This window comes from Monodon monoceros, unplaced genomic scaffold (assembly GCF_005190385.1).
Source record: "Monodon monoceros isolate NGI ecotype Baffin Bay Population unplaced genomic scaffold, NGI_Narwhal_1 Super_Scaffold_20, whole genome shotgun sequence".
Classification (NCBI taxonomy): Eukaryota; Metazoa; Chordata; class Mammalia; order Artiodactyla; family Monodontidae; genus Monodon; species Monodon monoceros.
This window is the reverse complement of record NW_021703777.1, coordinates 4,512,244-4,524,364: the sequence shown is the minus strand read 5'-3', so window position 1 is coordinate 4,524,364 and position 12,121 is coordinate 4,512,244. Positions and strand designations below refer to the sequence as shown.

Genomic DNA, 12,121 nt, shown 5'->3' with positions numbered 1-12,121 from the left:
CAGTTTAATATTGATCAATTCTTCTAGCTTTTGCTTCTCTGAGAAGTTCTTTATCTCTGCCTCAATCCTGAATGATAACCTTGCTGGGTAGAGTATCCTAGGTTTTTGCTTTCACCACTTTGCATGTATCAGGCCATTCCATTCTGGCCTGAAAAGTTTCTGCAGAGAAATGAGCTGATAGCTTTTTGGGGGTTCCCTTCTGTGTGACTCTTTCTTTTTCTGTATGCCATTTATGATATGTCTTGGTGTGGGTCTCTTTGGGTTCATCTTGTTTGGGACCCTCTGTGCTTCTTGATCTGTATATTTCTTTCTTTCCTCAGGTTCAGGACATTTTCAGCCATAATTACATCAAATGCACTTTCCACCTTTTCCTCTCTCTCTTCTCCTTCTCAACACCTATAATGCCAATGTTAATACACTTGATATTGTCCCAGAGGTCTTTTAAACTACTCATTTAAAAAAACAAAATTTTTATTTTTGCTGCTCTGTTTGGGCAATTTCCATTATCTATCTTCCAGATCATTTATGTGTTTTTCTGTATACCTAGTCTGCTGTTAATTCCCTCTAGTGTGTTTTTTACTTTTAGTTATGGTTTTCTTCAGCTCTCACTGGTTCTTTTTTATATTTTCTAGTTCTTTGTTAAAATTTGACTGTGTTCATCTATTTCCCACCCCCCCCCCCAGTTCAGTTAGCATTCTTACTATTATTGCTTTGAACTCTATCAGGTAAATTATTTTCCTCTATTTCACTAGGGTTTTTTTCAGGGATTTTTGTTTGTTCGGTTTTTTTTGCTGTTATTCTTTCATTTGAAATATATTCCTCTGTCTTCTCATTCTGTTTAACTTTCTTTTTCTCTATGAAACTAGGTGAAACAGTTGCCTATCCCAGGCTTGATGGCGTGTCCTTGTGTGGGAGTGTCCCTCTACACTCTGCATATGTTCATTCAGTGGCTCTGGTGGGAGAGCTGGATCTGAAGAGAGCACAGGCTGTGTCCTTCCCTTGGGTGTCCTGCTTTGGTGGGTGGTGGCACTGGTGTAGTTGGGCCACAACCAGAGCCAGGTGAAGAAGGTCAGGGCATCGTCTATGCTCAATAACCATTACTTCCCTATCTGGGGCAGGGATGAGGCTTGAGGAGCTAGAGCAAGAGCCCTGACGTATTTGGCTTTCACCCAGGTGTGTTGGTAGTCTCCACCTTGATTTGGGATGCAGCCAGGGCTTGAGTGCTTGGGCCTGCACTTCTGTGCTGGTTTCACTTTCCCCCCTGGTGTGCACACTGTCTTTAGAGGCTGGCTTGGTGCTGCAGAGGTAGTGTCACACCACTGAACTGACCCTGTCCACTCTCAAGTGTGCACAGGGACTCATGAGCTGGCAGTGTCTACCTCCATACTGGACAGAGGCTGTGCTGGGGTCTCAGCCTGCTCCATTCCCTCCAAATGTGTGCAGTCTCATTGGCAATGACAGCCTCTGCCTTAGTGGGGAGCAGTGCTGGAGCAAGATGGGCTGGAGCAGGAGGCCATGCAGGCTGGATGTGTGCAGAGGATGTCCTGGCAGGCTGGCCAGAGCCCCAGGGAATTTCAGTCTTCTGCCTTCATGATGTGACTGGGAGTAAGTCTGTGTGTGTGCTCTTTTAAGAATAGAGTCTTGGGTTCTTACAGCCCTCTGGTAAGCCCCACTGGTTTTCAAACCAGCTAAGAGGACTCACCTTCCTGGTGTTGGACGCCCCAGGCTGGGGCACCTAATATGTAGCTTGAATCCCTTGCTCCCAGGGAGAATCTCCAAGCCTGTGATATTCATTCCTCTTCTGTGTCCCCTGCTAGGGTGTGGGTCCATGCCTGATCACTTTCCTCCCTTCCTATCAGATGCTCTGTGGATCTTTATTTATAGCCTTGGTGTAGAAGACCTGTTGTGTTAGTCCCAGGTAGATTTCAGTGAGTGTCACTCTACATGGATTTGTAGTTTGATGTGTTTGTGAAGGGAGTTGAGCCCAGCCTCCTTCTGCTCTGCCATCTTGGTCTCTCCCTCATAAACCCTTTAATCTTGATAACCGTTTGAGGATACTATTAGTCCTATTTTACAGATGAGAAAACTAAGTTATAGATGTGTTAGATACCCACCCAAGGTCCTGAAGTTTGTAACTGCTAGAGCTATGATTTAAACTCTGGATCAGAAACCGTGTTCTTAATCATTGTGATGCAATCATGTAGGGAGATGGTTTTAAATCAACCAGCTGAAAATGTACACTAGGTATCTAATAAAATTACTGTAATTTAAGTTTATAACCTCTCAAAACTTTATTTTTTGCAGTATATAATTGTCACCAATGGTAAATATATGTACACACACATTTATGAATGTGTAAATATATGAATATATATTATTCCTTGAGATACATGTATATAGATTTCTCTCTCTCTCTCTCTATATATATATATATATGTGTGTGTGTGTGTGTGTGTGTGTGTGTGTGTGTGTTTACTGACATTTTTTACTTTTCAGTCAGATAATATTCTCAAAGAAAAAAAGCCAGATTTACCTATAAAAACCTGAGTATTGAAGTTGCTTAGTTTGGTTTTGGTACAAGACTGCTAGATCCACCTATACTTTTCTGATGCAAATGTAGATTGTTAGACTGAACAAGTAACAAGACAATCAAATTCTTCATGATTTGTTCATTTAATCATGAAATTCACCAATAATTGCCAAGTGGCAAATGTCAAAACAAGAAAGGATCAGATGTTAGAACCCAGAAAGAAGTTTTCAAGACACTGTTTCTTATTCCTTTTCTCTCCTATTTCCTACATTATATACATACATTTCTTTTCTCTTACCAGAATTCTGCTAATGTAAAGGTTGACATTTGTTAAACATTTGCTATGTGTCAAGGCTGTTCTTTCTGTGGACCAGTATATGTACTATTCCTTACAACTGCAGGAGATGATCTATACTATCAACCTCGTATTACAGATAGGACAACTTAGCACAGAGAAGCAATTTATCCAAGGACATAAAGCTAATAATTGGTAGAGGATTTGAGTTCAGGCATTTTAACTTTAGAGCCCTTGTCCTTAAGGACTGTAATACTCATTGGGTAGGGAGGTGAGAGCTCAAGGAGAAATGGGAAAGAAGGGGAGTACGTTAAGGGTATTTTGAAAAAGTTCACCTGCTGGTTCTAATACAAGTCCCTTCTCCACTGAGAACAACTGAACTCTGATTATATTATATTTCTCTTAGATTATGTTTTTCCTTTTCCCTTTAAACTTTGACATCAGCATTTTATGTGGACATATGAATCCAAGTGATTTTCTACTCTTTGTCCTTAGGATTCCTGATTCAGGATGGCCCTTTGGGATCTTGTGAAAACAAATACTGTGGTTTGGGAAGGCACTGTGTTCTCAGCAGAGAGACAGGGCAAGCGGAATGTGCCTGCGTGGACCTTTGCAATCGGCACTACAAACCTGTATGTGGATCTGATGGAGAATTCTATGAAAACCACTGTGAGGTGCACAGAGCTGCTTGCCTGAAAAAACACAAGATTACCATTGTCCACAATGAAGACTGCTTCTTCAAAGGTAAATACAGGGTGAGCCTAAAGGGTCACCTTTCTCTATTTCTTCTGTCTTCTTAACTCGTGCCTTTAAGTGTAAACTCTAGCACCACTTTTTATAGCAAGTGTCTAAAAAAATAAAGAAAAAAAATGTGAGCTTAATGACACTTGTGAGCAGCAAGTGGATAGAAATTTACATGGATACAATTCTGAATCTCAGTCATGAGAACAAAGCTGGCCAAAATATGACTCAGAATTTAATATAGCTTACAGCATTGCACCATATGGCTTCCCAATCATGGCAGTTTTCTTAGGGACACAGAGTGGCCAATTCAGTCAACAAGCCAATTCCACTCATTGAAATGTACCTGGAGTGAAATTGAGAGAAGAATGAATGCCAAGCCATGCTGTGAGAACATCTCATTTCTTCCTGATTAAAAATGATGCCTTCAGCTAGTACCACATAATTCAAATTATATGGAACCTGTAAATGCCCACTGAAATAACTATGAACTCATGCTAAACCCAATTAGTAAATCTGAGATGACAATAATTTAAAATTTAAAAGTTAGCAGTATTTACTACCATGGTGCTCAAAATCAGTGGTAACTGTTTATATGAAAAGTACTGCTGAATTAGTAATTTGACAAATTGTTTTAACATACTGGATAAATAAATCATTAAACATCTTTAATGCCTTTGATTTATTTATAAACTTATTTCTTGTTTATTTATTTATGCTGGAAAGAATATATTTTTATTAATAGTCGTAACACAGACTGAAATTCTAAAGTGTTAAGTATATAGAACTCCCATCATTCTAACAGGTCAGTGATCAGCTTGGTTTCTAATCTTCAATTGGTTCTACATCCCTAGCTCTCAGAATGTTGCTGAAGTATTTTTACACTTAAAAGCTCATGTGATATTTTAATTCTTAGCTTAAATGTATGGTAACATACAATGTTGTTCATTTGCCCACCGATTAAGTTTTCTTTTTCAAACTTGGTAGAAGAAAGTGTTATTTTCAAGGCGATTTTAAAAAAGACACACAGCTTTTCAAATGAATTAAGATGGAAGGCTCTGTAGCCATTGTGGCTACTAGAAGCCCTTTGATATAAATGAGATAAATTACAAGAATAGTTTCTTTACCAGAGTGAATCTGTGCACCTTGATTACATGTATTGAAGAAATTGATGGCATTAGATTATTTTCTTTTACTGAAAGAATAACAGATGCTTTGGTTTCAAGTTCTGTTTCTTATCCTCTTCTATCTAATCTGTCTTATAAATAGCTAAAATTAACTGGATTAACATTGTGCTTTAACACTCATAAAATAATATTTTTCTGTCATTTTGACCTGAAATGGTATAGTGAAAGTTTTACTATTCCATTGATATGTAGTATAATAAAACTATATAAATAATATGCGATTAACTTAGAATTATATTCTAATATTGAGGTTTGGCCCAACTGATTGATTATATGGAAATATACGATAATTATCATGTGAGGAAAAAAATCTGGAGTATTTAATGTTCTGCTCTATTGCTGGAGGCTTAGGCATAATGCATTGCACTATGCAAATCAGCGTGGAAATAAATGAAGTGGATATAGCGTGTAATGTTGCCTTCCTTATGAGTTACTTCGTAAAACAGTGGTTTAAAAATCTTTTGTCCTTCAGACATACTAAGCGTATTTATTAGATCTATGATTGCTTCCAAAATACTTTGTCATCATACATAGTATTACAATTTAATTTATATTAACTGGGTGAGTTACCAGGGGTTAACACATTTCCCAGGTCTCAGAATTTGTGGGTCTTCTGTTTGTTTACTTGTTTTGGCGTTTTGCCTAATATAAATATATATGTATCTCATAAGAGGATTTTGTTTCAGCAGAAAGGAAGTAAATAATATATAATAAAATGATAAATTGCTTGTCTTATTAGTGTGCAATTGGCCAAATTTTGGACATAAAAGAAGGTTCTATGGAGTCGAAGGCCTAATAGTGTGATGGCTAAAATTAATTCTTGTGTTCGTGGATTATTCTTTCTGTGGAACTTCAGCAATTTATATTGTTTCAAATAATGGCCCAAAGGAAGAAGCAAGTCAAAATATTATGTTCAAGAACTGCTAAAAAATTATGTTTAATTAAATATTTTCAAATAGAAAAAATCAAAACAAGCAAAATAACAGGAATCTTTTCCTCCTTAAAATTTTTTTTTCTACTTTTAGATCTAATAAAAGGTGATTAAGAAAACCTTATAGAAATCAACAAACAGGAACCTATAGGCCAAATCGGAATACGGCCACACTATTAGTTTAGGAATTGTCGTTGGGTGCTTTTGAGCTACAAAAGGAGAATTGAGTTGTTACAACAGAGACAGTATGGCCTGCAAAGCCTAAGAAATGCTTTATCTGCATCTTTTCAGTAAAGGTTTGTTAACTTCTGATTTAAAAGATTACTAATGCCTTAAAATCAATTTTAAACATATTCACAGATCTTTATTATCCTATCTTTTTGGCTAGGGTGGTGAATACAGGGACCTACGTGTGTGGTAAAATTGACTGGAACACAACACACATACCCACACACAAATGGATAGAAGTGAAACAGAAAATCTGAGTAAGATCAGTGGATAGGGTCAAAGTTGGTATCCTGTTTATGATATTGTACTATAGTTTTGCAAAACGTTACTTACCATTGGTAGAAATGAGTAAAGGATGCATGGAATCTCTCTGTATTACTTCTTCAATTGCAGATGACTATATAATTATCATAAAATAAAAGGGTTTAATTTAAAAAGTACTGAAAAATTAATAACAAAAACTTTTTAAAAAGTTAAAGAAAGGAAGATTTGCATTATTCATTAATGACTTGAACCTTAAGCAAAGTCCTGTTTGTTTCACATATCATAAATTTATCAGATTTATGTTTAGTATTTATAAAATTAAGCCTGTATATTTATTTATCATTTTAAAATTAAGATTAGAGTCCAGATTAAAAACATTTATATCTATATTTATCTCTATATCAATACATATATCTATACTTATATCTAACCTATATCTATATATCTTATTATTATTATTTGTGTTAAATATTTAAAATGCCTCTGTAGTATACTCAGCATTTATTACTACTGACTCATAAACATAGACATGAATTCACTAAGAATTTTCTTTAGTGATTTATGATTTCTGAAACTATAGAGAAAACATACATCTGTGAACACAATTTTTTTTCTAATTTATTTCTATTCACATTTATTTGATTATGAAGAAACTGTCTACAATAGGATATAGAATATTATAGTATTTGTTTATTGGCATCAAGTACTTTATGATGATCTTTACCATAGAATCAAACTTTCCATTTTATATAATGCCTTGTTATTCACTGTGATGAGAGTTTTGCTTTAATTTCCCATGCCTCACCCGCAAATGGCTTTCTAACTGCTGCAATACACGTGGTTACACATAACAAATAAAAGGTCCTCTCACCTGACGCTGGGTCAGTCTGTCAGACACCGGGTCACCCAGCAGAATTTACACACTCAGAGTATAGATGTAAGCTGGAGTAAGAAGCTCAAGATATAACCTCTGCCAAGAGGAGTAGGGAATTAAACCTTTTATGAGAAAGTCAATTGAACAGAAACACTTCGGCCATTTACTGCACTGATTATGAAACTGCTATAAATGCAAATGTTCTGTGCACCTAAATGTGCATCACAAAGAGTAACAACTTGGGAAATACGTTTTTTTACAGCTATGTGTGTGCTATTTGAATGAGACCTGACATAGTTTTCTTTTTCTTTGGTATAATCTGGAGAGGCATTCATATTTAATTGATTCTCTTTCCTGATTATTATTATTTTTTAAGACAGAATTTCTAGAACTTAGGCTAGAAAACTGGGCTGCCAATGATATTTTAAAATAGATCAGTAAAATGCCCTGTGATATTCCCCCTGGGCTTTTAGATTGCCTTTTTTTGGGAAAGGGCATGTTGGTAAAGCTTCTATTTTATGTTGAAACAGGCTTGTTTACCATTTAATGAAAAATAATTATGTTGATAATATCAACTTTGGAAAATGGTACCCAGATGTTGGTTTGTTTGTTCTGTTCTATTTTGTTTTTAGTCAGTATTAGCCAAATGGAATTACAGAATGGTGATGAAATTAATAACTTGGACAAAATGCTGACACTCAGAAGTTCCAGTTCCTCTGAATGCATCCTGTACCCACAATCTCAAAACCAATTTTATTAGTCCCCTGAATTTCATTAGATGTACATTAAATTTTTCTGATTTGATGACAAAATCAACTGAGCTGTGTTTCATTTTTCATATTTATTTTGCACTGAAATTTTAATCAGTGTTAAGAATATAGTTTTGTTGTCACTCTCCTCTCTAATCAAACTGTGACCTGCAGAATCCTACGTATAACCCACTATATAACATACTTTAGGAATCGTTGTTAGGTGTACATTTGTAAATGCACTATTTGCTACTAAAATCATACCAAATGTTTACTTCTCCCCTGATTTTTGAAAACTCTAAAGGATTTTGTAAACATTACATAGTGTATGTGTTTATCTTCTATTTATAGATAGTAGATATGTTATAGATTTTACATATAATATGAAAAGCTCCAAAAGAGGAGGATTTAAATGTTAGGACCACCCAACAAATGTATTAAAATATTGTCAGAGAGAAATGAGAAATATTGGGTATTATTTATGTCAAAACACTTTCACAGCTATTATATTATTAATTCATTATAATAACAAGCCAGAAGGCAATAAGCCTAAGATTTTTAAAATGGCTGCCAACATTCACACATAAGTTAAAGCTACTTGGATAAGAACCAAGGGCTTCTGGCCTCTCTTTTAGTGCATGTATGCTTCAAATCATTCCACTTAAGTCTCTAATGCCATAATAGCTTACTTGCCTTTGATTTTTAAAAATTTATATTTTATAGTAATTTCCATGTGACTATTTTACGTTATTTAGAAACAACGTTTCTCACTGTGGTGTTTGTAAGGGTTAAATAATGCATTTAACACAGTTCTTGGGCAAAAGAAGTTAGTAAGAGATAATTACTGGGTTTAAAAGATTGGAACTTAGGGCTTCCCTGGTGGCGCAGTGGTTGAGAGTCCGCCTGCCGATGCAAGGGACACGGGTTCGTGCCCCGGTCTGGGAAGATCCCACGTGCCGCGGAGCGGCTGGGCCCGTGAGCCATAGCCGCTGAGCCTGCGCGTCCGGAGCCTGTGCTCCGCAACGGGAGAGGCCACAACAGTGAGAGGCCCGCGTACCCCAAAAAAAAAAAAGAGTGGAACTTCAATAACTGTGAACACTTGATTGAAATAAATTTTCACCCTTGAGTCTGGGAAGCCACACATAATTTCTTTTAAGTTTACATCAGTCTTGCATAAAAGACTCTGGTCAAATTATTACAGAACCAAATCTGTCAGATCATAATAAACAAATTGAAGGTAATAAGTTTTCCAATTGTAAATAAGACTACTTAAAGAAAAAATAACTCAAGTTTAGAAACATATTTATTATTAGTTTCTTGATTGTAATTGAACATCTATCTCATAGTCACCTTTCTCACTGACTTATAGGCTTATTTTGCTTACCGTATACTATAAATAGAATACCTATTAGATGTATAACAATGTGATTTTACTCCCCTACCCCCCCATATAAATTTAGAGACTAAGTGGACTTCTTATTGTATTTAAGTTTTGTCAAATTTTCCTCTTTTTGTGACATATAGGAGCTAAATGTAACTTTCAAATATATGGATAGTCTTAACTTGTTTTTGTACATTTTTATTTTTATCATTTTTTTGGTGTCGTTATAAAAAGAATATTTTATTTAATATTTTATTTCATGTTTTCTATGGATTTATGAATATTTATCAATAGAGCACAGTATTCAACAATGACAGAAAAAATGAGAACAATTTATTACTTCAAATAATTTTTCTTCTATCTTGAAGCTGTTTAAATATTGTAGCAGTCATTACCTCTCACTGACACCTACACTTATGGTGTTCATTTTCTTACTATCTGATTTTCAACTGTTAAATGTGATATTTCTGCAACTTACAAAGTGAAGAACATTTTTTACAACTATTACTTTCCGGTGTAGTTGATTTTTCCTCTCTGATATTTCTTTGCAAAAAACAGGTAACGAAAAACTTTCCATTGATTACATTCAGCATATGTAATTGGGGATAAAATGTTCTAGAAAATGCAGTTGGAAATTATTCTCCATTAGTCTGATCTATGTTTCACTTTGAAAATCCTTTCTGAGGGAGTTCCTATAGATATTTCAGAGAACATTTGAAAACCTGATAATAATAAAAATTAAAGCCAAATAGGAAAAGTGAGAAGTTTTACATGTGATTATCATCCAGAGAGTTATGTAGAAACAAATTTGGAGGGAATCATGTTGCAAATCAAGGACGATTTTGGAGCACAAGACATACATTTAAGAATTATAAGTGTCAAGACCAAAGAACTCTATGGTTGAGATAAACTGGAGAATGAATGAGTGCACACCGGGAAGCAAGATAGCTGAGGACAGAACCTTGCTGTGCTTCAACAACCTTCAGCAGTCAGAAAGTGGAGAAAAGCAAACAAAGAAGACAGACACATAGTTGACAGCGATACAGGAGGAAAACTTAGAGAGAGTGTAGATAAACAGAAGCTAAGGAAGAAAGTTTTTCATGGTGGCCAGAGTGGTGAGCTGAAATAAATGTGGCTGAGATCAAGTCTCATGAGGATCGGGAAATGACCACAGGCCTGGAAAGATTAAGTCCACGCTTCACTTTGGTAAGAGATAAAACAGGAGCTGAGAAGGTGAGAGATAAAGTACAGAAAGCTCACTGGAAGAGTGTTTCTCTAAAGAGGAGCAGATCCATGTAAATATTCCCTGTCTCTCACCTCTATATATGGTGATCAGAAGGGAGACGTGAGTGGGGTAGTGAAACGGAGAAGGGAAAATTTCTGAGACAAGAGAAAGAGGGGCCCTTGACAGAGCAGAGCCTTTGGGTCAGCTAGGGAGAATGGGACCCAGTGCACAAGGGCCAGATTTGGCTTTAGATGAGAGCACAGATTCTTCAACCATTAACAAGAAGGAAGGGCAAAAACAGCCCCTTTCTGGTGCTGGTAGCTGGACATATTTAATACTATAGATGTATGTGGTTCTCATCTGGGTGCTTATAATTTCTTAATGAAATAAAAAGGAAGCGTGAGTTAAAAGTGGCAGAGAAGAAAGTTTCGGGGATTTGAGAACAAAGAAAAAAATGTGTGAAACCATAAACAAGGAAACAGAGAGAAAAGACCAGGGGGTGTAATAGGGTGTTGGGTGGTGCTGACAAACCATGTGATATATTTTGCTCATGAATTTAAAGCGAGAGTAGTCTTCCATGGCTGTGTATTCTTCTACTGATACAAATATAGCCAGCTGCTTAGAGTAAGGCATTGAGAAGATAAGGAATGGGGTTGAACCAGGATTTTAATTTTTCCAGGAAAGAATTACATAGGAAGAAAGAGTCCAAAGCCATATTTTCCACCTCTCTCAGGGGCAGAAAGATTATGTTATCTTTGCTTTATTGCGCATGTCTACTCTGTATCCAGAGCTCTCCTGGTGAGTACCTTTTGCCTCAGCTTGTGTATAGAACAAAATGGATTCCCAACCATCTCTAAATCCTGGAAATTCTATTACATATTTTGGGTTAACTTCCTAATGCTAACATACAGTTTACATTTGTGCCTGTTAGTTAAAACTTGCAATAATGAAATCTGTTTAGACTAGTTAGGCAAGATACACCTTTCCAAAGTATTTGGAAAGCATGTAAGTCTACAATAGCTATTTTATTTCAATGGCTTTCCATCTCTCTTATGAATTAGCAGTCACCATTATGTGTAACTATTTGTGTCATACACAAACTATTTTTATTTAGGAAAAAAGAACTGTTGACAGATAACTCTCAAAAAACAGAAAGTGGATGGGCAATTATCTTGACATATATCTAAGATAATAGCATTTTATTATTAATTCCATCAGCAAGCCATAAGTCAATATTATTGAGAACAGTCATTGTGCTGAGGATATACTTTGACAAATGAAACTGCTATATTTGATTAAGCAAATTATCTGAAAGTTTGAGGCAGCTCAAACATTTTCTATCAAATATTTCTTCATTTAAACATTTAATTTATTCAATATGTTTTAATCAATCTGGCTCCCAATCATGTTGGAATATAGATTGACTTAATGTGGATGTTTCTAGGGTTTTTGACATTTAATTCACTTTTTTTTAATATAAATTTATTTATTTTTGGCTGCATTGGGTCTCTGTTACTACGCGCGGGCTTTTCTCTAGTTGCAGAGAGCGGGGGCTACTCTTTGTTGTGATGCGCAGGCCTCTCACTGCGGTGGCTCCTGCTGCGGAGCATGGGCTCTAGGTGCGCGGGCTTCAGTAGTTGTGGCTTGTGGGCTCCAGAGCACAGGCTCAGAAGTTGTGGCGTATGGGCTTAGTTGCTCCGTGGCATGTGGGACCTT

The 12,121-nt window shown here is 36.0% G+C and overlaps 1 protein-coding gene across 3 annotated transcripts in view; it reads left to right on the top strand.

Annotated features, from left to right (window-relative positions):
• FSTL5 (follistatin like 5) overlaps positions 1–12,121 on the top strand; it is a 708,564-nt gene that overhangs the window by 243,220 nt on the left and 453,223 nt on the right. For all 3 annotated transcript variants that reach the window (XM_029235420.1, XM_029235419.1, XM_029235418.1), the window contains exon 4: positions 3,321–3,569. In XM_029235420.1, coding sequence (XP_029091253.1) covers positions 3,321–3,569 — 249 coding nt within the window. The remainder of the gene's footprint in view (positions 1–3,320; positions 3,570–12,121) is intronic.